At 37.1% G+C, this 25344-nt stretch overlaps 6 protein-coding genes across 8 annotated transcripts; 3 read left to right on the top strand and 3 right to left on the bottom strand.

Moving 5' to 3' along the window:
• Window positions 1-520: 520 nt before the first annotated feature.
• On the bottom strand, window positions 521-2981 carry LOC114740467 (uncharacterized). 2 transcript variants are annotated; one of them, XM_028928613.1, is made up of 7 exons: window positions 2788-2981; window positions 2584-2673; window positions 2237-2391; window positions 1655-1775; window positions 1122-1241; window positions 970-1040; window positions 521-886 (listed from the first exon to the last, which is right to left on the bottom strand). In XM_028928613.1, exons 1-7 carry the CDS (start codon window positions 2893-2895, stop codon window positions 643-645), a joined length of 909 nt encoding a protein of 302 aa, XP_028784446.1. In that variant the 5' UTR covers window positions 2896-2981; the 3' UTR covers window positions 521-642. The 2 variants fall into 2 exon arrangements, with proteins under 2 accessions (XP_028784446.1, XP_028784447.1); XM_028928614.1 differs by having other exon boundaries at window positions 521-883; window positions 2788-2977.
• Window positions 2982-4429: 1448 nt separating this feature from the next.
• On the top strand, window positions 4430-11474 carry LOC114740466 (heat shock factor protein HSF8-like). The gene is made up of 2 exons (XM_028928612.1): window positions 4430-5044; window positions 10072-11474. Exons 1-2 carry the CDS (start codon window positions 4781-4783, stop codon window positions 11299-11301), a joined length of 1494 nt encoding a protein of 497 aa, XP_028784445.1. The 5' UTR covers window positions 4430-4780; the 3' UTR covers window positions 11302-11474.
• A 1926-nt stretch (window positions 11475-13400) lies between these two features.
• LOC114740464 (mitogen-activated protein kinase kinase 10-like) lies at window positions 13401-14536 on the top strand. Its single transcript, XM_028928611.1, has one exon. The coding sequence runs from the start codon at window positions 13401-13403 to the stop codon at window positions 14418-14420; it is 1020 nt and encodes a 339-aa protein (XP_028784444.1). The 3' UTR covers window positions 14421-14536.
• Window positions 14537-15156: 620 nt separating this feature from the next.
• On the bottom strand, window positions 15157-17823 carry LOC114740460 (protein SAMBA). The gene is made up of 3 exons (XM_028928605.1): window positions 17591-17823; window positions 16164-16277; window positions 15157-15525 (listed from the first exon to the last, which is right to left on the bottom strand). Exons 1-3 carry the CDS (start codon window positions 17781-17783, stop codon window positions 15464-15466), a joined length of 369 nt encoding a protein of 122 aa, XP_028784438.1. The 5' UTR covers window positions 17784-17823; the 3' UTR covers window positions 15157-15463.
• A 187-nt stretch (window positions 17824-18010) lies between these two features.
• LOC114740461 (phosphatidylinositol-glycan biosynthesis class X protein-like) lies at window positions 18011-20460 on the top strand. Its single transcript, XM_028928606.1, has 5 exons — window positions 18011-18080; window positions 18635-18743; window positions 19242-19629; window positions 19731-19888; window positions 20101-20460. Exons 2-5 carry the CDS (start codon window positions 18642-18644, stop codon window positions 20392-20394), a joined length of 942 nt encoding a protein of 313 aa, XP_028784439.1. The 5' UTR covers window positions 18011-18080; window positions 18635-18641; the 3' UTR covers window positions 20395-20460.
• Window positions 20461-20868: 408 nt separating this feature from the next.
• On the bottom strand, window positions 20869-24282 carry LOC114740463 (syntaxin-22). 2 transcript variants are annotated; one of them, XR_003739689.1, is made up of 8 exons: window positions 23903-24282; window positions 23137-23230; window positions 22806-22945; window positions 22427-22501; window positions 21979-22136; window positions 21760-21860; window positions 21408-21551; window positions 20869-21153 (listed from the first exon to the last, which is right to left on the bottom strand). XR_003739689.1 is itself a non-coding variant. In XM_028928610.1 (7 exons), the coding sequence occupies exons 1-7, from the start codon at window positions 24088-24090 to the stop codon at window positions 21486-21488; spliced, it is 822 nt and encodes a 273-aa protein (XP_028784443.1). In that variant the 5' UTR covers window positions 24091-24282; the 3' UTR covers window positions 21223-21485. The 2 variants fall into 2 exon arrangements, 1 of the variants encoding a protein (XP_028784443.1); XM_028928610.1 differs by lacking the exon at window positions 20869-21153 and having other exon boundaries at window positions 21223-21551.
• Between the last annotated feature and the right edge of the window lie 1062 nt (window positions 24283-25344).

Consider the following 25344-nt stretch of genomic DNA (forward strand, 5'->3'; position numbering starts at 1 on the left):
GTTGTTTATTTTTCAATAGGAGGAGAAAACTACATATGTTAACAATTCTATGTTGGAAGTAAGAACATTGACCCCAAGAGTATCCCTATTTATAGAGTTAGTTTGTACAATCAAATCATGCATTGAGGGACTTTACAACAAATTGAAGGCAAAAAATTATATTGTCCATCTAGGTCTCAGCCCTGATACCATAGATGGAAATTGATATACTTACTGTTGATTTTAGTTCAGCTTTCTACAAAAGCCAACCTGATTTACTAACTAAACCTTCGAACGAACAGAATAGTAAGCTGTACCCATAGTGCCATATGAGTCTTCCAGACCAGAAAACAAAAGAGTAAGAAATTTGTTTCAATACAGATTTAGTAACATAAGTTAATGAGTATTAATCCTAAACTCCATAGTATTAAAAAAATTTTCTAGCTATCGGCTTAGCTGCAAACTAGATGGTTTATAATGTTGCAAGATTACTAGAAGGGGAAAAGGAACATTTTCCTGTACTAGAAATTTATGATTTACATAGTAAAACTAAAAAGAAAAACCTTAATTACTCCTGTACTTGATTTCAACAGCGATTCATTAAAAAAGTCAAGGTACACTGCAAAGCCTGGCAGCAGTAATATTCCAAAAACTGTCTAATAATTATTCCGAATCTTCGACTTCCTCTGGTTTCACAAAAAATTCAATATAAGCTATACGGCCTGGCTGCTGGTAACCCACAGAATCTACATATGCATGTGAGGAAGGCAATTTGCCAATCGAAACCAGATGCTGAACTTTCAAAAGTCCACCTCTCCCAACGGTTAGCTTGCTTCCTCTGTTTTCCTTGATAACACTGCTTGGTATGTTTGTTGTTGTCGCTCTGAGGAACTTGTATTTGTACCTGCTGACATGAATTCAAAGAAATGTCTTGATATTATGACGGTAGGGAAAACATGCTTTACTTCAAGTAATGATGCAAAACTTTACTTGTAAGAAACCCGGTGATCACACTGAAATGCTGCCAAGAGATCAGTATTTGCATAATACATAAGGTCTATCTGCGAGAATGAGAAAAACTGTCACTATAAGATTGATCCAGAGCGACAAGAGCTCATTCATTAGTTCAAGACAACACAAACCTGCAAGTCTCCATGGCCTTCACCTTTCAAGGTTACAGAAGGGGGAACTGGCTGTAGAATGATCTGGATGCTTGATCCAGGCCATTCTAGATCCTCAATAGCTTCCTTCAGTGCTGCAGACTAGATTTTGATATCATAATTGGAATATAAGTTGCAGTGCATTCTCCAAAATAAACTAAACAAGATGGTTTTTCTTTCAAAAAGCATGAATAGATCCATAAATTCCAAAACAGTACAAAAAATACAACTCGCATCATTTAGTGCACCCAAGAATTTTAATAATGAGCACCATTAAGGTTGGTAAGCGGCCTATTCCATAACTCAAAAGTAATTTATTAGCATGTACAAGTGCAGAGTAGCTTATTATAGAGTTAAATATTAAAAACCTTATTGTCAATCTCATAAAGCAAATACAAGATTTGGAAACTTGAGGGAACAAGGTGTACATATAAAGCAGCATTTGTGGTGGCAAGACCTGAAATGTTAAGCAGCATCTAACTGGGACATAGTGATATGAGAACTTTGCAGCATACCTTAACAGTAAACGTTAGAGGATTTGTTCCAGCCGGTTCAAAGTTGTAGTCCCATGGCATTGTGTCAGGAATCCTTGTCCTGATCTCTGCATAAATGCTAGCAACCTCCGAATCAACTTTCCTAAAATAGTGAAGAAGGTAAATTTCATTCATGGATCAGGCCGTTCCACAAAATGTGTAGTTTTACACCTGTAGCACTGTAAGAAACTAAAAGTAACCAAGTATTGTGTTCAATAAAAATCCATGAAACTTGCCAGCATGCCAGTTAGACTAAAAAGAATGACAGAATCCATCAGAAGTTCTCACTTGATAAAGTATTATTTATTTCTTCCCGGGGACAGCTTTACTTTGCAGAATGATAAACGTTAATTCACGCATCAGATTAAAGAAATGCGTCCATCGAACTGTAATTAGCACTCAGTAACCAGTGAATTTTCAGGTCTTATCAGCCCTTGCCATTGTCAGGCACTAAAAATGAAAATGTCTATTAATAAATAATTTGCCAAGGAAAGACGAATCTGTCAGCATTGCATGTCCCCGAATCAGTGAAACACGAATTATCAACGAAGGCCATATACTTACTTCAGAAGAACCTGCATGTCAGGACCAGGGTACTGAATTTCAATCATGCTTGACTGACCAGGAACCGAGAATGCGTTTAAACAATCCACTAGAAGGCCCAAGCTTACTCCAAAACGAGGCCGTCCCTGTGCGTTGTAATCATAACGAGCGAATAGCTACAAGTACACACATTCAAACTCAAATCTAGGCATTACTGCATGAGCAAAAAGGGCAAAATACTGAATGCCACTCGAATTTAACTTGAATGTTGCGACCAGAACTCCCCAGAGAAATTAAGAAGACCGTCGCAATACGTAATTATGATGATATACCAGTAAGAATGCAAATATTACAAGCAAAATGGGTACCTCGCGTTTGAGATAAACCTTGGCCTGAAGACAACCGCTTTCTTCCACAATCAAAACGATGCCGTGCTCAGACAACTCTACCACCGCGTCCTAGATGCGACGACAGCGATAAGCTAATTGATTCACATAGAGATCGATATAGTTGTGATAGTTCGGGGACGCAATTCCAAGTGGAAAATGAGGATGTAAGCGAGAATAAACTACCTGGTGGCGTTTCCAACGAACGGCGCTGAGAGCATCGACCAAGCCTTGAACGTGTTCAAGTTGGCAAACCAGGTCAGGGGCCTCATCCTCCATAGCCGACGAGCTCATTCTTCCTTCCCTTTTCCCTCCCGCCAAATGCCCCAGAGAGGCCAAGCGGGAATTCTCAGCGGATGGCAAAAACGGGGAATCCAGACATATATGTTAATACTCCTTGACTCACTTTGAAGCGTTGCGAAATGAGTCTTGAGGAATACTAAATGACAATAATAATAAATGTTTAATTATTGATTTTCTTATAACATGTAAAAAGTCCCAATAAACATGTGAAGTTCAGAGCATAGGAGGTCTGTGACAAGACAATGAAAGCAGTTTTACGGTCAATAAGTTATTTATATTTTTGAATTACAAATAAAAATAACAATTACAATATAATAAATAACAAATAGATTGAATATAAACTTTAGTCTTTTAAATTTTTTTTATTTTGATTTTAATCCCTTAAATTTTAAATTATAAATTTTAATTTTTTAATTTTTTTAAATATTAGTTCTTATAATTTAATAAAAACTTAAAAATCATTTTATCTATTGCCGGACTTAAAATCAAAATAAGAATAAATTCAAGAGATAAAAAAATTATATTAATCCTAACAAATATATGTTATATGTATAAACATTTTTCAACCGTGCAATCAAACGTGGGCAGATTGTTCTCTTCTTGCGCAGTGACATGGTTAGCTCTTATATAAATGAATTTATACAGCTACTCTAATCTATGTATTTGCCATCCAATTCACCAATTATATGACAATAGACGAGTTTTTTTATTATAACTTGGTTAATTCTTTCTTAGCATTATGTTTGTTTTTAACCAGAACTTTCTTAGCATTGTTAATTTCTTATCCTCTTTGTATATTGCATAAAGCAACATAAATGTGTTCCTCTGTTAACAACTAACAACTATTGAATAATGTCTCATATTTTGAGTAGAAGATCAATAGATTATTGAATAAATGTCTCATGTTACTTTTTCCAAACCTAAATATAGAAGCTTTTTTAAATATGAGACTTCAATATCTTTATTTTTCAAGTTTATAAAACTTTTATTATATCATTTTTATTGATTGCGCGTGTGAAAATAATTTTTTATTAATGTTCTAAGAGATCAATATATATTTATCTTTTGAGTAAAAGATCAATATCTATTTGTTATAAATAATCAAGTTCACTAATTTTCTATAAAAATATTTAAATTAAGTTTCTTATATTTATTATATTAAGTTTTTCATGTCTTGTTTTTAAAATATATTATTAAACTATACATTTATATAAAAAAATAAGAGGCCTATGCTGCTGTGCATGTGTGATAGAAGAACTTTACGAACTGTTATCAGATTGATTACTAAAATAACTATATGTGTTAAAATCGTTGGCAAAAGAATGGCAAAAAAAATAAAAAATAAAATCGTTGTCAAAAGAAAAATATCTCTTAAAATGGATATTAATGATCTTAAAATCTGGAGTATAACCAATGTCTAACAAGTCAACGCAATATTTCCAATCTAAATTCATAATTCTCAAAAAGTAATCCATCCCCTTTGGCCCCAAAAAGAGGGAAGGCAAAAAAAGCAAAAAAAAAAAAAAAATCCATCGTCTTCTTCTCAGTCCCTCAATGGGTAAAACCCAGGTCGCATCCTCCGTTCGTCGTCTCTTAAAACACACAATCTTCTTTATCCTGTCCTTTTGAACCCCATTTTCTTTATAAAGTCTTGAACTTCGTCGATCTATCTCTCTCTGTCACTTCACTTTTTCCTTTCCTTTCCAAGTCCAACACTTCTCTGGACTATGCCTGCCTCCAACTAGGGTTTAAGTTTCATACAAATGGCCGGCATTGCGTCCCCTTTAAAACGATAGATTCTAGATAATCATATTTTTTAAAAAGATTTCTTTTTTTATATTTTAAATTCTTGTGTGTTGGTAAATCGACTCTTGACATGGACGGAGCAAATAACAGCGGCTCCGGTGGCGGCACGCAGACGCCGGCTCCTGCTCCCATTCCCAATACCAACGCGCCTCCGCCGTTTCTTAGTAAGACATATGACATGGTGGATGACCCGTCCAGTGATGCGATCGTTTCTTGGAGCTCAACCAACAATAGCTTTATTGTTTGGAACCCTCCTGAGTTTGCCCGGGACCTTTTGCCTAAGTACTTCAAGCACAATAACTTCTCCAGCTTTGTTAGGCAGTTGAATACATATGTATGCCTTCCTTTCTCTTTAGCTCTCATTTTGATTTTCATGTTGTTGCTGGTATCTATTAGTGATTGGACAACGTCAGTTTTCCCCCCTATAGCAGTGTTATTTTTGGCGCTAATAACCTTACGGATTTTATAATTGGTCATGAGAATGATGGGGTTGAAATTTAACATCGAATGTTTATTTAATTTGAATGTTTTGGATTGATGCGGTGAATTATGATTTATAGTTGCGTTATCTGAGATTAGTGTGGCTCTTTGTTGATGAGCGAGAAGGACTGACCCTTTTCTTCTCCTCCTTTGTTTTTGCGCGTGACCCGAATCCCATTGTCTCTTTTATCTCCCTGATTCGTATCCAGATAATGTAGCTAGTTTCCTGAGGCCCTCATCCAATAGATCATGTAGTTGCTTTGGACTTCAGCTACGTCTGAAAGCTGGGACTGGATGTATTACTTTGTTTATATCTACGAAATAGCCTGTGAAATTTCAATTTGATATTATTCCCCCTGCATTTTCTCAGCATCTAGATCGATCAGAAGAGGGAAATTTCACAAAGAAAGCAATTCTCAGGTTTATCAGTTACTTAATTGCAAGTTTATTCCTGTATCATATTTAAAAGGATGCTGCACATACTATATAAATGAAGTGGTGAGACATTTCCAAATTCAAAATGCTTGAAGAGTTTTGGGATCTCTAGAGATTCGCTAAAGAGTTGCTATTATGTCCAGCGTGAATTTACCGATATGTTTTTGTACCATGATATTGGCCCTCTACCATGACCTATTTCTTTGCAAAGAGTTATGTAATTGAATGGTGAAGTTAGACATCAACACGACCCGTGAGCTATTGATTTTAGTTCTGCTGTTGCTAGGATGAAATGAGGGTTATATAAGCTTTTTAATATGGAGATTTATTTATGTCAACTTGCTTTTCTAGCTGGTGGAGGCTCAAGGCCTAGGATTCGTAAAAAACTATGTAGCTGCTGCCAATCATTACATGGAGGTAGATGATTGTTTACGGTTCACATCCAACAATCTTGTGGAACAGATAAACTCCCATAGTGGCATAGGAATCATTCTCTTTGTGGCGTAAAGATATTCTGTTCTCTACGATAATTGTGGGCTTATAAGGCCAGGCCCAAATATGGCAAATTTTATGGCTGAACGGATAAGAAGAAAGGGTCCACCAATGATGGTGAAGTGTTCTTTGTAGGATTACGTTGTGAACAACTAGGAAACACTAATGAATGGTTTTTGAGTCTTAAGATCATTAGCCCAAAAGTGGAAATTACAGTCTGGTTTGGAAGAATCTGGAAATGACAGGGGATGAGGAGAGTAAGACCTTTAGTAACTAGGTCACCATCCCTATTATCTCTATTGCCAGTGGCAATGGCAGTAGTAGCAACAAGAAGAGATTGTCCTAGGTTGAGACTGACAGAAGGCGAGGGCGTAGACTTTGTTTTAAATCCAAGAAAAATCTGGGCCGATCAGTAGTGTATAAACAAGCAAATTAAGATACTAATCTCAAATGAAGAGGAAGGAACATAGGACATGGGGACTAGGGAAATAGAAGAACAGATTATAGAGAAATCTCGGAAAATATTGGCCTATGTGGAGCTATCCTTGAATTCAATCACTGGACTAGTAGGTCGCAAAATAATGAAGTTATAGAAGTTTGATGGACCCATAGCAATTGGACCAAGAGCGTTCAAGGCTTATGAAAGAAAGGATAGCACAAGAGTAACAAGAGGACCAAGTTGAGTTTAACTGCTGATGAGGAGGCTAGAGAGAAAGAATAAGGATTAAAGGTTGTTGTAACCAACCAATCATGCTTGGAATGTTGTGTAGGTGATTAGACAACCACTGAATTTCTATATCTGTGTTTTTTTTGGAGCTGGTAACCATTCGAAGTTAGAATTGCTGATGGGAATGGTGGAAAGGTTGTTTATTTAGTTTGACTTTGAATGTTACAGGTTGATCTGGTGCATGTGACTTGTAATTTTATACGTTAGTTGAGGTGAGTTTGGCTGTAATATCAAGGAGTGAGGAGGAGTGGCTCTATTTTCTCTGTTCGTTTTTGGGTATTGCCTGAATCACTGTTTCCCTGTTATCATCTTGGATCGTTTCCAGATAAAGTATATAGTAGCATCAAGCTCGTAGTTGCTTTACACTTGAACTAAGTCAGAGCTGGGACAGGATGTCTTATTTTTATGTCTATGCATCAAATAGCATGTGAGATTTCAATTTGATATCTATTCCTCTTGCCTTTTCTCATCAAGTCAAGAGGTTGGAAGAGGAAATTTGACCAAGAAAGCTGTTTATCAATTATTTAATTGCATTCATTCCTGTGTTATATTTATATAAATGGCCATTGGACATGTTATATGCGCGACTACAAAGGAGACATATTTCAAATTCAAATTGTTTTAAGAAGGTTTTAGAGTCTCGAGCAAGGATTCTCTGGTAAACTGCTTTGTTGCCCGGCTTGTCAACTTTTTGGACAATGATATTGGTTTTGTGTTGCTGCAGAATTCAAAGCTTAAATTAATCATGTGACACAATAACTTTTGATTGTAGTTTTCCTGTTACTAGGATTAGATTAGATGAGTAAGGCTCTGTTTGAATAGCACCCCAAACCATGGTTTGGGGACCCAAACCATGGTTTGGGGAAAATGCTACCCAAACAGCCTCTCCAAAAACCAAAACCATGGTTTTGGGTCAAAACCATGGTTTTGGAAAAAGCAAAATTTTTTTGCTTTTGGAGAAAAAAGGGAGAGTGTGAGGGCCTATATGATATGTATCTTGTTATTTTTTTTATAAACATATTTTTTTATAAATATATTTAATCTTATATTTTATAAATATATATAGACATTAATTATTTATTAATTATATTATCTTATGTATTATTAATTATGTTGGTAAAAAACATATTATTAACAATTTTATTTCTTCAAATTAAAATATATCATAAAATCTATTTTTTCTGTAATTATCATATTAACTTATGTCTTTTTTTTAGTAATTTGTATATATAAAAAGTGCTTCTGATAACAACTATCCAAACACTCTCACTTCTCAGAATCACTTTTTTACAAAATCTATTCTTCACAGAATCTATTTTTTCCAGAATCTATTCTCCAGAATCACTTTTCCAAACCACGGTTTGGTTTCATCCAAACACACCCTTAATCATGTAAGTTTGATGCTTTGAATAAGAAGATTAATTTAACTTGCTTTTCCAGCTAATGGAGACACAAAGCTTAGGGTTTGTAGAAAATGGCATAGCAGCTCTGTCAATCGCTGCATGGAGGAAGATTGTTTCCATTTTAGCAGTCTTGTGGAATAGATCACCTGCCTTAGTGGAACAGAACTGCATTCTTTAGCATGAAGACATCCTATTCCGAAGGTTAACCTAATACTTGGAACTAGAGGAATTAATGGGATGATGTATTTTGGCAATCGTGTCTTCATGCTGAATTAACCATAACTATATTATTTAAACGCAGGATTTAAGGGTTGCATTTACTGCTGTATTTTAGGAATCAAGCCTAGCCATTTGCAAGCTTGCTTTATCAGCAATTCAGCCCTGTTTATTAGTTTACTTTCTTCTTCTTCTTCTTCTTCTTCTTCTTCTTCTTTTGGGGATATTTTTGTGATTTGTAGACATGCATAATCTTTAGGTTCCCTCCGCATAAGCTATATTTAATTTAATCTGTTGTGGATTAGATATGAGTAGAAGGCTTGAAGAGGCTTAGCTTATGACAACTGAGTTTCATCACTTGGTAGTGAAGAAATGAGTTTCACCTTAAATAAGTTTAGAATGAACAGTAAGTTCTGTCTCTGAGTCTCTCCCAAATGGTTATGACTCTTTTATTTATATATCTGTTTGCACGAAGAGCAGTTTTCACTTTTCAGTTAGGTTGTAAATTGTAATACTGGTCTGGATCCTTTATGTGGGGTTGATGTTGTTGATCTGCAATCTGCTTGGCCATGAGACTTGTTGATGATAATCAGAAACATAGACTTTTCAAGATTTTCATTTTGAAAATTAGATCCAAAATATAATGTGCGCATGCCATTACCTACAAAACTGAAGGATGGGAGTCATTTGGACTGGTAAAGCAGAAGCATCTCAAATTCTGCTTGAACCTGCATGAGTGTTTGCCCATGCTGGTTTGTGATTTAGGCTTCATATTATTACTAATGATTAAACTGATGGACGTTTTCTGAAACATTGAATAGCATGATGGGCCTTTTGGCTTCTGTTTTATTCTGAAACATTAAATTCTCCCTCTTGTGGAGCAGGTCCAAATTGCCAGATTTGAGTTAGACGAACACATTTATTTTGATGGCTAGACTCTCATGTATCCTTTAGATACATCATTGCACCATATCCATGTGTGCTCTTTTTTTATTTTCTTTTTTTCCTCATTCTGTTGGGAACCAGGTATTAACCTGGGGATTCAGCGTTTTAAGCTTGGGAACCAGGCGTTTAAGTTTGCAAAATGGCTGTACAAATATTATGATTTACTAAACAAACCCCCAGTAATGGAACTTTACTCAATAGAACTCCAAGAACAAGGATTTAGGTCTAAGCATAATAGTAGCAATGAATGCAAAAAGACACGCACGCACACTGACACTCGCACACCAGAAAAACGCATCGTCTAATTTAAGAGGCTAGAGTCTCTCCTACATCTGACTCTAATTCTTCCTCTCTTTGCCGATTATGTCCCTTGTGATAATTTGTTATTGTGCCCATTTCCCTCTAGAATCCTCTAGCCACTACAGTGGTGGATAATGCAGCCTCTGCCGTTGTACTATCTTTTGTCTTCATTCTCTTGCTATGGCCCTTTAGCATCATAGGTCTGAAAGTTATGGATCCATCACATTCTATCTGTCAGCTTGTAATTTAAGTATGCGTCTACTATCATGTTTGTACATGCTGACTGAAAAGTTTTGCTTTTTAACTGAACATATGATTTACCTCCTTCCTATCTCTTTTCCTATTGTCAACATAATTAAACAGGGTTTCAGGAAGGTCGATCCAGATCGGTGGGAATTTGCTAATGAGGGCTTTTTGAGGGGTCAGAAGCACTTGCTTAAGAGTATAACCCGGCGGAAACCTGCCCATGGTCATAGTCCGCAACAGGCACAACAATCTCATGGGCAGAGTTCATCTGTAGGGCCATGTGTAGAGGTTGGGAAGTTTGGTCTAGAGGAAGAGGTTGAAAGGCTCAAAAGAGATAAGAATGTGCTCATGCAGGAGCTTGTGAGGTTGAGACAACAGCAACAGGCCACTGATAACCAGATGCAACAGATGGTTCAGCGCCTTCAGGGCATGGAACAACGTCAGCAGCAAATGATGTCATTCCTTGCAAAGGCTGTCCAGAGCCCTGGCTTCTTGACACAGTTTGTACAACAGCAAAATGAGAGCAATAGACGCATAACTGAAGCCAACAAAAAACGACGCCTTAAGCAGGAGGGTATTCCTGAAACAGAGTGTGCTACTGCTTCTGATGGACAAATTGTTAAGTACCAACCTTTGATGAATGAAGCTGCTAAAGCAATGTTGAGGCAGATCATGAAATTGGATACCCCTTGGCTAGAATCTTTCAATAATAACTCAGACAATTACTTGATCGGCGATGGCTCAACATCATCAGGGGCAATGGACAGTGGGAGCACTTCAAATCGGAGTTGTGGAGTAACCCTTCAAGAGGTCCCCCCAACTTCAGTGAATGCTCCCTCAGCTGGCAAGTCTGAAAAACAGTCTTCTCCACAGTATGGGGCTTCTGAAAAAGTTACGACTGCTCAATACCCCGATGTAAATGTGCTCATTGGTGCATCTGAGAAACTTTCTGTCCCTGTTTCTGAGGTAGATGTCATGCCTGAGCTTTCTTCAATACCAGAGATGGCGACAGGAAGTATTCTTGATATTCCTGAAGAGAATTATATGGGACCTGAAACAGGAGATGAGGGATTCATGGATCCTAACTTACTGGGGGTAAATGGGTCGATGCCCATTGATATTGGTAGTATTTCGCCTGATACTGACATTGATGACTTGTTACGCAACTCTTCTTTTTGGGATGACTTCGTGCAAAGTCCATTGCCGGGGGAGATTGAGATTGATGCTGCTGATGTGTTAAAGGGAAATGAGGCGCAGGCAGTCGAAAATGGATGGGACAAAGCGGAAAATATGGATCAACTTACAGAGCAGATGGGGCTTCTTTCTTCTGACGCAAAAAAAGTTTGATTGGCCCTCTACAAAATGTAGAATTATGTCATTTTTTCAAGGTATCCCCGGGCTCAAACAGCACGGAACTGATGTCTAATATATAAAATTCAAAAGCAAGGGAAAAGATGTCTAAAATATAACCGCATCGGCAGTTGCTCATTGGAAAAGTAGCTGATGATTTGTGTTTGGTCTTTTTGGGTCAAGTTTGTGCATATGAGACCCTAGTCTAAATTTCTTGTTTACATTTACGTATATCTTTTGATTTCATGTTGAATCTAAAATTATGATGTCATGGTCACATCAGCTGCTGTAAGTTCGGCCTTTGATTTTTTTGTACCAACTCATTTGTCGTCCTGGTACAGACAGCCAGTTTTTCCCCCATAAATGGAACCGCCCCTGAAATTTCTCTCCGGAATTCTGTCTCTCTGCCATCCCCTAGCCGTTACTCTTGGGCCGCCTTGTTTTGTCACGCCTCTTTATTCATGCTCAGGAAAGTCTTCAGGATTTCAAGAACTAGATATGTTTGATGGTGGGTCGAGGTTCTCAGTATTGTGGTATTTGAAAAGCAATCGACTATTTCCTTTGAAAAAGAAAAAGACCTTTTGCAAACAAAGGGCCGTGTTTGTAGACAAGCTGGCCGTGCCTCCAACTCGTGATTATTAGCAGCTCTACGGACCATAAATGTTTCTACTACTTCCTGTCTTAATGATAAAATATTATTTGTAGGCTCCAAATAAGATTTTATAATTAAAACCGAAGATCAAACTTTTGAATCATCCCTCTTAACATATCTTTTTCTTTGTTTGTTAGACTCTCAAAGGTGATTTATAATGTGGATCAAAGGAGTCACGAGAAAGTGCATTTGAGGCATTATTTTATTTTTTGTTGGCCAGAATGTTTTTTTTCTTATATTTACTTCATTACCATTTTGTGGAGGCATGGGCAATATATAACTACATGAAGCAACATTTCAAATGCCATTAATATGATTTTAGATTTTTTTTTAAAAAAAAGGAATTTAGATTGCCCCCATCAAATCAATTTTCAAAATGATATTGATTGATAATTCAATTTTTAAATATCTGACTTAATCACTATAATTGTGGTTGATATCACATATCATTTGCCAACTGATTTTTACATAGAAAACCCACTCATATCAAATATTTATAAATAAAAAAAATTCACATAAATCATATTAAAAATTCTATTGATTTCACATGGCTCTTATTATCAAATTTTTAAGGGAAAAGCCATGTGTCATTACAGAGAGACTTGTGTCGCGTTTGGAGTTAAACTTTGAGCCCTACTTATATATATATATATATATATATATACACACACATATATATAAGACGTTGCAGTTTGCTTAGTTTTAGTTTGTTAAGCACTGCTACCTTTTATACGTGGTTTTTCCTTTCATTTCGGATTGCGATCCGAATAATTTGATGAAGGGATTTTCTCTAATTGTGGATGTTGCTATTGTATGCTTAACAATTTTCTGTGCAAATCCCCATCAAGTCGCTATCAATCTTGATATGATAAATTATCCCTAAGGATCCTCACACAGAAAAAAAAATCTTAAAAAATTATAATTTTCTTAAAATTTTATAATAAATCTTAGCATTTATAGATAACTATAACTGTCAAGAATATTTACAATAATTTTTGTTAAAATAAACCATTTGATGCCATTTCACCCTTGATGCCCGATGTTGTCGCAAATCTACAATTGCCAGTATTCTATATGCACAGATCATCTTGCTTCTTTACACACAAGTTCACGCTGAAGCCACGTAATTTGGGCTAGAGCTATTAATGGTAAGACAATTGAGAAAAAGAAAAAAAAAACTAAAAAGAAATGGTGAGTAACAAATGGCAGAAAAAGCACATACCTAAGCCATAGAACAAACTACAATCACAGCCACTAGGCTCTGAAATCACCACCAAAACCTCACCTGCCCATCTATTTCGGAATTATCACAAACACTAATCACTCAAGAATGTGTGTCCCTTGAATCTCACTTTGATCTGTTTCCTATTTTTATATCCTCACAAGTAAGAAAGTAACATCACAGAAGGGCATCACTGGTTTTATTTTTCAAGTGCAGGTGTAAATGACATTGGTAAGAGAAAGGAGGCATCAGGAAGCTCTGAGGCTTTCCTTACCATCACCTCCAGTTCCCGAACCACATTTCTGCAATCAAACCCAAGTCCCAGCCTCCTGTAGCAACTCTCTGGCCACCAACAACCTTTTGAGCCTCGAGAAACTCACAGTTCTCGGCCATGGCAATGGCGGTACAGTGTATAAAGTCCATCACAAGAAGAACCAAACCTTCTATGCTTTGAAAGTCCTCAGGTTCAACCAGAATGCTCTTGAAATATCTCGGCAGGCTAAACGTGAGGCGGAGATTCTCAGAAGAGTGGATTCCCCATATATTGTGAGGTGCCATGCAGTTTTTGACAATAATTGCAGTGAATCTCATGTAAATGGTGGTGGCGGCGGCATTAGCTTTGTTATGGAATACATGGAAAGGGGTTCATTACATGACGTGTTGAGAGAACACAAAGCACTACCAGAGGAAGTGATATCTGTGTTGACAAAGAGAGTTTTGGAAGGACTCAAGTATTTGCATGGCATGAACATAGTGCACAGAGATATCAAACCTTCAAACTTGCTTGTGAATGACAAAGGGGAGGTGAAGATCGCAGATTTTGGAGTCAGTCATGTGGTAGAAGGAAGGTTTGAGGCATCAGATTGTAATGCAGGCACGTGTGCTTATATGAGCCCAGAAAGAGTTGATCCGGAGAGATGGGGTGGTGAAAATATGGATGGGTTTGCTGGGGATGTGTGGTCAGTAGGAGTTTTGATGTTAGAATGTCTTCTGGGTCATTTCCCTTTTACTGATGCAGGGCAGAAACCAGACTGGGTCACATTGATGTGTGTGATTTGTTCTGGTGAGAAGCTTGAAATGCCAGAGAAGGCATCACCAGAGTGCAAAAGCTTTGTGCAGAGATGTTTAGAGAAGGATTGGAGGAAAAGAGCAACAGTCGGTGAGCTTCTTGATCACCCATTTGTGAGTACCAAGTCTTGCCCTTCTAGCAAAGGATTGCTCAATTATCTTCTGCATTCTTGAAGTATACCGCTGGACTCTTCTTTTCCATTTTCAAATAATCTTGAATCATATTTTGGGTTGGGTTTAGGAAGAAAGACAAAATCTTTTTGTTTGAAATTAGAAATTAGGAAGTTCATAATCGTTTATTTCCCACCTCGTACATGAAATAAACGGAATCCTTCGAGTAAATTTAACGTTCTATGATAAGAACCGAGAGTACTCATAATTGTGAAAATTAGAGCGATATGCCACAAAAGTTCCGCTATATGCCACAAAATTTGAGCATTTCGATAATCTCCCTCCCTCTAATAAGTTTCCCAGATCGTATTGGGGTTAACCAGAAATTGTTGAGGATGAAGCTGAAATATATTTTGGGATCCCTTCTTCATTCACCGTAGATGTTCTTCCATATCTTGTCACTCGTCAGTTTGAAGAATTGATTTTGTACTGATAAATAATCATGATGCGGATTTGGATTGGGTGAATCCACCTTAGTCATCTATTTACCGTTTACAGTTAATCTCAACTGTTCGCTTCTTTGTTTTGTTACACATCCAAAAAGTTCGCTGTGATATAATGGAATTTTTATTTAACAATGTTAATGTACAATTAGAACTCAACCAAAATACTTGCTCTCACTGCCTCATAACATGTGTTTTACCCCCGCAATTTATGCATATTTAACACGCCCTAAACTAACCTGGTTTTGCTTAAAGGCGCATTTAAAACTCCATCCAAGAGTGGAAGGATTTTAATATGATAGGACCAAGATCATCTCATTAGCAAACATAAACACCCATCCATTGGCGTTAAACAAACATGTCACCACAAACATAGTACAGGGTCAGCTTCGAGTAACATCTAGGTAACACCGTAAAACCCAAAAATATATGCTTTACCATATTTTAACCATAAATAACTACATATATGGCGTCCAATTCTCATGAACGCAAGGGAATTATGCAGCTGGATGTAACTGAGTCTCACATAAAATAGTTGGACTCTTTGACAAATAAAAACCACCGCACATCATAATAATCTGGATCCTTGAGGTCAGAGAATTCTTATTGTTCTGGTTGAGTCAATTCCAATTCTAAGATGCCTGAGGGCTTGCGAAGAAAACCCCCTGTAACGGAATATTAAGAGGAAATGCATTAATCTATGGATGTCCAAGCCCATGAAAGGAACAGGTATGCTTGTGTACCATCCAGAGCCATGCAAAGGGGGCAAAAAATGCTGTACAATAACAAATCAAGCTGAAAAAGTGCTATATCAGTTAAACTTAGATCATTATACCTATGCCAAAGAATTAAGCAAATAGGGAAAAAAGGGCAAATGTTACATGGGATTAGTTAGAATTAGTATCAGCTAGTTCTTTAAGGAAGTCTTAGTATCAAGTGCATGGATATGATAGCTTTGAGCAAAGGTTCCCTTTTCTCTGTATCAGTAAGGAATAAATTTTATGATTTGTCAGATAAGTGTAAATCAAACATGTATGTTTTTGATAGACAGAACTTTGGACTATCTAACTTCAACAATGCATTTAAGACCAAACCCAACATGTTACGTAAAATCCACCATTATTGATGTTTACCACACTTTCAACCCTATCAGGAAAAATCATTGCATTTAAGCTAGTTTTAATGGCATGACATAATCAAAATGGGTTGGCACAATCAATATTTAACATAAACTGTTAGAATTAGAGTCACACATTTTAATAGAGAAATCCAGCAAAGTATTGTTCAGCGATGATAAACTAACCTCCTCCCCTTGAAACAAGGTGGATCCGAGAACGAGGACCTTCAAACTTCCAGTTATCCTCATCCAAGGATTTCACCTCCTTGTCAAGCGCAGCCATGAGATCTTTTTTTAGAACTGCAAGATCACAAAGCAGATTCTTTAAATGCACGCTTCACGGGTTAATTTAGGAAACACAGACAGAATGTTGTTATACTTCAGCTCCAAAACTGAAGAAGACAAATGCAGCACTCCATGCAAAAACCATTAGAGATGGCAAGGAATATGGGTTAAAATAATTATTATAGATAGCTTTTCAGGCTTTGGTATATAAAAGGAAAATCTGCTAAAAAAACAAGATGTCCATTAATTTTCTTGGCCCAAATGTTTATTTATTAAAGGATGTTATTACAATATTACAATTTTTTGAAAGAGTAAAAGGATCCTGCAAGATAAAAACAGATCCCTCAGATGTTAGTCTTAACAAGAACTCAAACTGAGGTTACATGGTAAGATTAAACCCCATTAGCTTAGCAGTGGGAAAACAAGGAATCACAGAATCCACAATGAACAATAGAAGTAGACGCGATTATCCCATCCTTAAATTGGCTGGTTATGGTAACGAAATAACGTTATGACTGAATTTCATCACTTAAACAAATGCTGCTATAAAAGAATTTAGATATAATTCATGAACACTGGCATAGAAAAGCCCAGAAAATAGGATTCTCCTTTGATCAGCTGAAATGACAGGACCTTTTGTCCATAGGATAGAAATTTTGACACTTTTTTACATCGAGAAATCGTGTCATCCCTTCTAAAGACAGAACAATTCAGTACATAAGGTAACCCAGGAAAATAGAACCACAAGAGCAATAATTTGAAGGATATTCATTCTCGATAAATATACCTTGAGATTTCTCGCATGAAATGTAACGTATTTGATTAACAGCGGAGGATATTGGAAGCAAAAATAAACAAATTTTATACAACATTTCCTTGTTTTCTTAATTCTTGCAGAAGCTTTAGGAACAGAAGAATCTTCAGGCGTGAGGGGAACCAGGCTTATTTTTCAGTATTCTTTTTTTCTTTTTGGGGGGGGGGGGGGGGGGGGTAAAAACCACTGAACAAGTATTACATATTCTCACTATCACTCAGCTTATTATTCTCCAAACAAGCAGCGGAATAGGTCATCTCATAACACTCAGCTCAGGCAGAAAATTATGAAGGCAGCTTAAAAGGCTTCGAGAACAAAATCGGCAGAAAGAATGGAGGCGAGATTAAACGCTCGTTTTTAACTTCATCGAATCGGTAATATTCCAATTCTAGATAACCGCACAGTAACGAATTTAGCGAGAAGTTATAAGAACTCTGGATATAAAATGAAGAAACGCACAATACAAGCCATAAATTTTGAAATAATTGTGGAGAGAAGAGAATGTAGAAGTAACCTAACATGGCCTCGTCCTTTCGCTCGTACGTTGACAAAGGATCACACGGGAAATGGAAATCGTCAGCAGAAAGAGTTGAATTACTGCCACCGGCTCCTCCGCCACCGGCAATCGCCGTCGTTGATATTGATGAATGTGCCGGCGATGAACTACTCATTGTATGCGTACTTCCACTCCAGGTAAACGTAATCATGCACCTAGGAGGAAGACCAGCAGCCCGCAGCACCGTTGTTCTACGGCACCGTTTTAGTGGCTAAAACTCACCTCAGCCGTCCAATTTCTTTAAATCCCGACCGTCCATTTAAAAGCCCCCGGACACAGCCTTGAATGCGCATCCCGCACCCGTCTGCCGCCCAATATTTGCCGCCCAATTTCAACCCAAGAGTTGCAATCTGAAGCTCCAGTCAGTACGGTGGCTTCGATCCAGCTGCAACTCAAGTTTTTTATTCTTCGGCCAAATTTCAATTCCACTCTCAGGCTAAAGATACAGGTATCTTGGGTCTTCGTATCTGGGTGTCTTAGGATTTTGTTTATGGAGCTTGGAATTTAGTATATGCACATATATCCTACCAGATTATCGATTTTGTTTGGCTTAACACTCACGTCGTCGGCATTCCAATGGAAACCTTTAAAAGAGAACATAGGAGTGTCCTCCGCATTTTCTAACTCAGTGATGTTGAATTCCATCATCTATATTTCTTGTCTATATGCCACGGTTTATGAGAAAATAGGGGAACTTTGCGAACATTTTCTGTTACATTGCTTGCTCTATCTCTTCCTCATCCGATAGCAATCTGAATTCTTATCGGTTTCTGTTGTAAAACTATCTATTATGCATTTAGGATTCTGGTTGGTCTTTTAGAAGGTAAATAATAATCATCTTCGGTAGACTTCTTTTTTGAGGGGAAAAAACAGAGAATCGGCCGGCCTTTCGCTTTTCACTCGTAAAATGCAGATGAGTTGATGAAAAATTTGCGGCAACGGCTTCGAACTATTTACTCGGGTTTTGATTTATCAATGCTTCAAATATGTTTTGTTGTTTAGGTTCTTTATGGAAGCTTCACGCTATATTTCCTGCATGTCTTTGCTGAGAGGGATTTTCTTAATATGGTTCCCTGTAAGCCGTTTGCTTGATCAAGCACTTTCAATTGAGGTTAGTTCCTCTCGTTGCTGAACAATTCTGCCATTGTTATTCTGGAAGGGAGTGTGCTGCTGGTAGTTGAAGCCGCGATTTTAAATCAGTTGGATACTGACATTGATTGCTGTTAGCTTTTTGTAATCTATATTCGTTTGATGGTTTACTATGTTCTCTTCCCCAGACATAAGAGAAAACAGTAGAAGTTTATGTACTGTAATGCATGGTTTGTGAGACAAGCCAAATTTGCTAGAGTTCCTCTTGTTCTTGCTATTTCTAATGTTGTCTGTTTTTAACTTAACTGGCAATTGGGCATTAATGATGAATTCAGTTTTAATTAAATGCCGACCAGTATGACATTTTGCATTGATCCTGTCTTACTGGGGCTACATGGATATCTTGCTAAGTTTGATTGTGCCCAAACAGTTACTAAACCCATTTCTCTTCTTTTTCTTTTGGTGTAACCAATTGTGTGTTTTCAAATTTAACTTTGATGCTCATGTTTTGCATTTTCAGATAGGGGGCTCTGCACATTCCGACCCTATCAATCGTGACGCTAAGGCTTGTAACTTCAATCAAATTCTGACTCAATCCTACTATGAGAGATATAATTTCTTGGATGATCTCGATTTTGACACTTTCCTGTCTCAAGAAATCCCATGTGGTATCTGTGAAGTGCTTCCAGATAACCATAAATCTATTTTAAAAGTGTCAGATCTAGAGCGAAACCTTGTTGGAGAAGGTTCTCATCGTCATTTATCGACTTCAATCAAATTTCAAACTCAGCCTACGAATTCAGTATCTGAACGAATAAACTATTCATGTCAGCTCATAATTATTGAAAGACTTCCCTCTGGGGTTTTTGCTGATCCATTCGAACTGCAACATCTTGTTCAGCGTCGTGGTAATTGCTCTTTATAAGTACTTTTAAATATAAAAATGCATATTATGAATTTCAGAAACATCTCCTTGATTTCTTGTAATTAATGATGCTCTTTATGGCAGTGTTTCATGATGTAGCTGTCTTTGGAGATACCAATTTAGAATTGCCTTCATTTATGTCCAATCGTTCTGCTGTTGAAATCCACTTAAATGTTGATCCAAACATCTTTTATCAGTCAGCTGACATCAATTTGGAACTTCCGTTGCACGCGCGATATCAAGTGAGTAAATCCCATCCCGTTATGGTTTGAAACCAGCACGTGTACCCTTCTTAGTCTACCCTAATCCATGTGATGACTTATTTTTCTCAATTACCCAATTAGTTGCTGGTTGGATTTTCAGGTTAATTGCAGTACCTTTTAAACCGGGAAAAAAAAAAATCAGAGTTCACTTGTATTGATACGTTATCATTTGTGCCCATTATTTTTTGCAGCCTTTAAATGAAAGTGGCTATTCGACAGTTAAATTCGGTACCCCAGATGTGTTGGTACATTGCGGCACAAGGGAAAATGTGGAGAATCAGAGCTGTTTCTCCAGAGCTACAAGTGAGGATGCTAAAATGAGTGGTGGTGATATTGTCTGGAGAATACCTTGTGGAAGGAAGGCCCATGCTCTCCTTGTTTCTACCTTTACATTTTTGGCAGCCTTATTGTCAACTCTCGTAATTGTTTGTACTGCATTATGTCATTCTAACGTCAAACCCTACAAAGGCAGAAAGCAAGCATAGTGTGTTGAGGTTAAATTCTCACTTTGTTAACTTTTATTATTATTAAATTACTTGCGTTTAACTTCAGGTGACTTGTTACTTTTTTTTTCTTTCTATCGGTTGTTATTATGTTTAAGTTATTATTCTTTTTTTTTTTTTGGAGCTGATATTTAACTTCTTATTCTAAATCAAACGGAATAAGAAATGACCCAAAATATATACTGGAAAATGCATTGAATTTTGTTTTAAAAGTGTTAGACCCAGCGGTCCAGTTTCACCGCTTTTTCTCTTTCGCATGTTTTCTTTTATTGCGCGAGCAAGATGACGTGATATGGAATTATCGGTGCAGTAGAAGATTGCGCAGGGTAATCATGTTGCAATTGGCGACGATTTGACATCTCCGAAAGGGCCTTGTAAAATTTGAAAGGCTTTGGTCTGGTTGAAGAAAATGAAAGGGGCATTATCGTTATCTTAATTTTCAAGGACTACTTGCAATGAGACGGACTAATAAAAAGTTTAGTCAAGAAGTAGGAGCCTCGCTGATACATTGAGCTGTTTATAGATCATAAGTTCTCAGTTCCAGTCCTGACCATTATGAAAAGTTTTCTGTGATATTTTTATCACAAAAAAATGGTTAATTACACATTTTCATCGTCTCCAAGTACCAAGTTAGACCAGCCCCAAGCAAACGTGAAGCTTTCAGGAGGCGGACGTCATTTAAAGAAAGTGAGTGCGTGCGTGCGCGCGTGCGCGTGTTGGGGTAACGTATCGCCAAGAGACCTGTTGCATTTACAGGGAAATGTTATTTTGTGATGACTAAATAAAAAGAGAGCCACTGCACGAGGAGGGTGACACACCATTATAACCCAAACATCTATATATAGAGAAGAAAACACATAGCCCATAGAGAATCCCATATATGTGCGAGATATATATATATGTATATGTATGTATGTATATATTTACGTTAAGGGTTAATACCACATCAGATGTGTTAAAACTCAAGTCAATCATGAAATCTAGTAAAACATTACTCTGCGAAATCAGTGAAGGCCATCTGATTTTCAGAAGACACGGGTCTGCTTCATAATTTGAATTGCGACATTCTTTGACTAGGCAGCAAGAACTATGATCACAATGAGAAGCACGACCCCGAATATCACCAAAAGCAAGCAAGTCTAGAAAAAAGGATAAACAAGGATATCAAAGATCAACGATCCTAAATACCCAAAGCTTTGAAAAAGGAAATGCGATCATTCTGTTAAAGATAATATAGTTGAAGTATTACCTCACAGAAGGCACATATAAATGGAATGTTCCGTGTGTAAAATTATGACATGGAAGCAGGTGGAGACATTTAAAATTAAATAGATAAATGAAACTTACCAGAGACGAATTTGATCTTTGGGTTTTTGCAGCTTTCACAAGTTGAGACTTTGCTTCTGAAGTTGCTGCATGGGAGGCTTCAATATTGGATCCAATGTCATCTACAAAATGGAAATCCTTGACATCAAATGACAGCAGCCAGCCCAGACAACAAAATACTTGAGCTGATACGGATACGAGGGCAACACGAACTATAAAAGAGGGTCCCATTGTAGTTACCAATCATGCCTCCTTGCTCATGAACAAGCACAGCAAGATCTTTGAAAATCTCATTTACTTCACCAATTTGCTGTTGGATTTCTTGAATGCCATGGTCACGTTCCTCAATTATAGCTTCGTTGAAGCCAATCTCATTATCCAATAATAACAACTCTTGCCTGCAACAAGAAGAATGCAAAGGCAAATCCCAGCATCAGTCTTGAGGCCAACCCCTCCAAACAACAACAATGGGGGAAAACAGATAAAGATACTTTGGATTATCATTTTTCCATCCTCATAATGAAATCTTTAAAAAAAAAAAAAAGTGTAATAATATTGAAAATAGGTAACACTAATATTTGATCCAAGTCGCATTACACAATACAGCAGAGGCCTCTACAATAGGCAATAGGCAATGCAACGATGAGATCAAAATGAATGTCTAAGCCGTTAATATGTGAGAAATTACCTTCTGGATTCCACAAGGAGAGCACGCTGTTCTGAAGTCTTATCAGTACTAACATCCGCCTCACTGGCTGCATAACTGCAAACCAAAAAGCAATGGCCAGTATCATGAGCAATATGTGCATATAAGTAAAATATTTCATGAGAAATACCAGTGCACTAACAATCACTAGATGAGAAAGTATTGACCCAAAAACAAGTGCAGACAAAGTAAACACTGAAAAGTAGCCTTTTTAAGGAAAATTATTGTTGCATACAGATCAGTTCACTTAATAAAATTGCATGCACATGCAAATTGCAAAAGAAGAAAAATACAAGAAAACGAAGAGGGCATAGTCTTTCCATTTTAACTGTTACAACTTCAATCACTGTTAATCAGTCACCTGGAAGGAAGACTTGCTTGTGAAACAAAAGGAGTGTAGGCTGTTTCCCTTGAGGCCGCAAGTTGCTGCGCCTTCTGAAATTCTTTTAAAACTGCCTGAAAATCTTTTGCAAGTTTAGCGTCTGCTATCTTCTTACTTGGCTGCAACAATGAGAAAGACATAGAAGGCCATCAACTACAAAGTAGCAAGAATTAGTTATTATAAATAGTTTCCAGGCACATTCCAAAATTTCATCATAACAAGGATATGATCCTCATTATAACTATTTACAGACCATCAAACAGTTCCCTTGGATATGCATACAGGATACAGGATAAAGATTCAAACTTACAGTGACTTCGACATGGTGATCTATTTCACTAGCCTGCTTGAGTTTGGCAGATGTACCCTTCACCAATTGCCCAATATGTAGTCTTGTCTTGTGCCTGCAGGTTACAAACAGTCAACAAGTGAAAAAATGGATATTAAGCTTCTCTCATAAATCTAAAACCAAAGCCTAGGTTATGAATTGACTATGAAAAGCTGTATTCAACTTAATAATGTGCAAACAGCTTATGTTTATGAAAGAAAGGGCCATAAGTCATTAGAGTTAGAAGAGTGTTTTTTTTTTTTTTGGGGAGGGGGGGGGGAGTGAAGTAATAAACATGCATAGAGCATAAACCGCTTTAAAAAGAAGTATAAACTGCAATACTATGGTGCACAGAATCTCTCTCCTTCAATTGTTTTATTGTCGATGGGTCCAATTAATTACAGCCTCCCCAGGTCTCAACCACTAATGAAAATGATAAATACACAATGTTAGCGAGAAATCTATTAGCATCCTCACGTTCATAACTACCTCCTCCCGAAATTTTAAAAATGAATTTTCAAGGAATTCCTTAACTGACAAGTTATTTATAACTCAGACTGCTCTTAGAAGTGTAAGTTAACTCATCCATTGTTCTCAGTAGAAGGAAGTAACACAAAATGCAATCAGTGCAAACTAAAATTGCCACTCGTTCAACCAAACTATCGCAAATAAACAATTAAGTGGTACAATGAATAACGCAAATGCCCAAAAAAATCATAATATGAGGAATCATAAGCTGCACACGCACAATTTATCGCGTAGCTCTAGCGTGTCTTTCGGGGTTCCAAGGGTATTGACGAGCCTCTGAAACGTGGACACAGCGGTGTTGATCTGAAAGATACCGGAAGCCACGGCCTGTGTAGGATCTTGGCTGGGATTGCCGAGGTTTCGCCGGGGAGCGAATGGCCGGCCAGCTTCGATATCCTGAAAGCTCATTATATGATTGTTATGACCCTAACTTTCTCGAGAAAACCAAGAATTGAATTTTCTTGAGAAAGAAAAAGGGCTAGCAACGAGAGCAAGGTGACTTAGGGCTATTAACAGCAACAGAGACTCCCAATCGACGGGCCCTGACTCCTGAGAGTGGAGAAAGCGCAACGACGCATTGATGCGGACATGGCAGAGATAAAGGATCGGTTGGGGGCATTGATTTTTTTTTATTTTTTTGGCCGTGAAGGGGACGTTGATGACCATTAACGATCAGTTTTTGGTTAATTGGCAATTAAGTGCCGCTTGTCGTGTAAAATAAAATGATACTCCTCCGGTCCTAATTATAAGACCCAATTGACTTATTTGAGGAGATTAAAAAAGTAAGTTAAGTATTAAGTATATTGGCTAAAACTATCATTATTAGAAGGATTATCTTGGAAAAAAATACATAAATATAAAAGACAAAATGGATTGGGTCTTATAATTAGGACCAAATAAAAAGTCAAATTGGGTCTTATAATAAAGACCGGAGGAGTACCCAATAAAATAATATAAGATGCGCTATTTATTTATGAACCACGCGGAATATTTTAAATTTTACGTAACATATGAAATAAATAATCTATACGGTGTTTAGAAGTGATGAGAAGTACGTTTTAAAATCACTTTTTCATTTGAGTCTAGCGGAAGGGACTAGTTTCTCATAACGTGACGAATTAAAATTTAAATCCTCGCTGTGAGAGGTGCGCACATTTAATACCTAACAATACCTCGAATAAAATTACTTCCAATAAAAGGATACATATGTTTTAGTAAAAAATAAAATCACTTTTTCGTAAATCAAAATAATTTTTTGATATATTTACTTTGTATATTATAAAATCGCCTCTGAATCCAAACATCACCTAATTTAAACACGTCTAATTCATTCATAAGAATCAGCATTCACAATCGGGAATAGACCCCAAAAAAAAAAAAAAAGAGCATTGGCAACCAAAAAATCAAGCAATGAACATCGAAAGTGAAGTTGAATATTGAGGGGCTTCTAGTCTTCTACTTTGGTTGGTACTGCAGGACATCACATGCGCTGTGCCCTCAGCAAGAAATATAGAACTTGTAGTTTTCTCTCAAGTCATGTCATCATGCCCGCTTAAAAAAAAAAACTTCTCTCTTCTCGAATTGCATTTTTTTGAGTGTGCTGCTGGTGGCTATGGAATTGGCCTGATTAAGGGGGTGTTTGGCTTTTTTGCCAAACACCCC

The sequence above is a fragment of the Neltuma alba genome, unplaced genomic scaffold, assembly GCF_004799145.2.
Source record: "Neltuma alba isolate B1F8T4 unplaced genomic scaffold, ASM479914v2 tig00003156_pilon, whole genome shotgun sequence".
Lineage (NCBI taxonomy): Eukaryota > Viridiplantae > Streptophyta > Magnoliopsida > Fabales > Fabaceae > Neltuma > Neltuma alba.

Excerpts from the sequence above, each read along its gene's own strand:
- LOC114740467 (XM_028928613.1), bottom strand. The coding sequence starts at position 2,895 with ATGAGCTCGTCGGCTATGGAGGATGAGGCCCCTGACCTGGTTTGCCAA. Across the intron at positions 2,674-2,787 it reads TTCGTTGGAAACGCCACCAG|GACGCGGTGGTAGAGTTGTC; the intron begins GTAGTTTATTCT and ends CGTCGCATCTAG. Across the intron at positions 1,041-1,121 it reads AAGGCCATGGAGACTTGCAG|ATAGACCTTATGTATTATGC; the intron begins GTTTGTGTTGTC and ends TCATTCTCGCAG.
- LOC114740463 (XM_028928610.1), bottom strand. The coding sequence starts at position 24,090 with ATGAGCTTTCAGGATATCGAAGCTGGCCGGCCATTCGCTCCCCGGCGA. Across the intron at positions 23,231-23,902 it reads CTAGAGCTACGCGATAAATT|GCACAAGACAAGACTACATA; the intron begins GTGCGTGTGCAG and ends TGTAACCTGCAG. Across the intron at positions 21,552-21,759 it reads AAAGATCAAATTCGTCTCTG|ACTTGCTTGCTTTTGGTGAT; the intron begins GTAAGTTTCATT and ends CCTTTTTTCTAG.
- LOC114740464 (XM_028928611.1), top strand. The coding sequence starts at position 13,401 with ATGACATTGGTAAGAGAAAGGAGGCATCAGGAAGCTCTGAGGCTTTCC.
- LOC114740466 (XM_028928612.1), top strand. The coding sequence starts at position 4,781 with ATGGACGGAGCAAATAACAGCGGCTCCGGTGGCGGCACGCAGACGCCG. Across the intron at positions 5,045-10,071 it reads TTAGGCAGTTGAATACATAT|GGTTTCAGGAAGGTCGATCC; the intron begins GTATGCCTTCCT and ends ATAATTAAACAG.
- LOC114740461 (XM_028928606.1), top strand. The coding sequence starts at position 18,642 with ATGGAAGCTTCACGCTATATTTCCTGCATGTCTTTGCTGAGAGGGATT. Across the intron at positions 18,744-19,241 it reads ATCAAGCACTTTCAATTGAG|ATAGGGGGCTCTGCACATTC; the intron begins GTTAGTTCCTCT and ends TTGCATTTTCAG. Across the intron at positions 19,630-19,730 it reads ACATCTTGTTCAGCGTCGTG|TGTTTCATGATGTAGCTGTC; the intron begins GTAATTGCTCTT and ends TCTTTATGGCAG.
- LOC114740460 (XM_028928605.1), bottom strand. The coding sequence starts at position 17,783 with ATGATTACGTTTACCTGGAGTGGAAGTACGCATACAATGAGTAGTTCA. Across the intron at positions 16,278-17,590 it reads AAAGGACGAGGCCATGTTAG|TTCTAAAAAAAGATCTCATG; the intron begins GTTACTTCTACA and ends GTGATCTTGCAG. Across the intron at positions 15,526-16,163 it reads CCTTGTTTCAAGGGGAGGAG|GGGGTTTTCTTCGCAAGCCC; the intron begins GTTAGTTTATCA and ends ATTCCGTTACAG.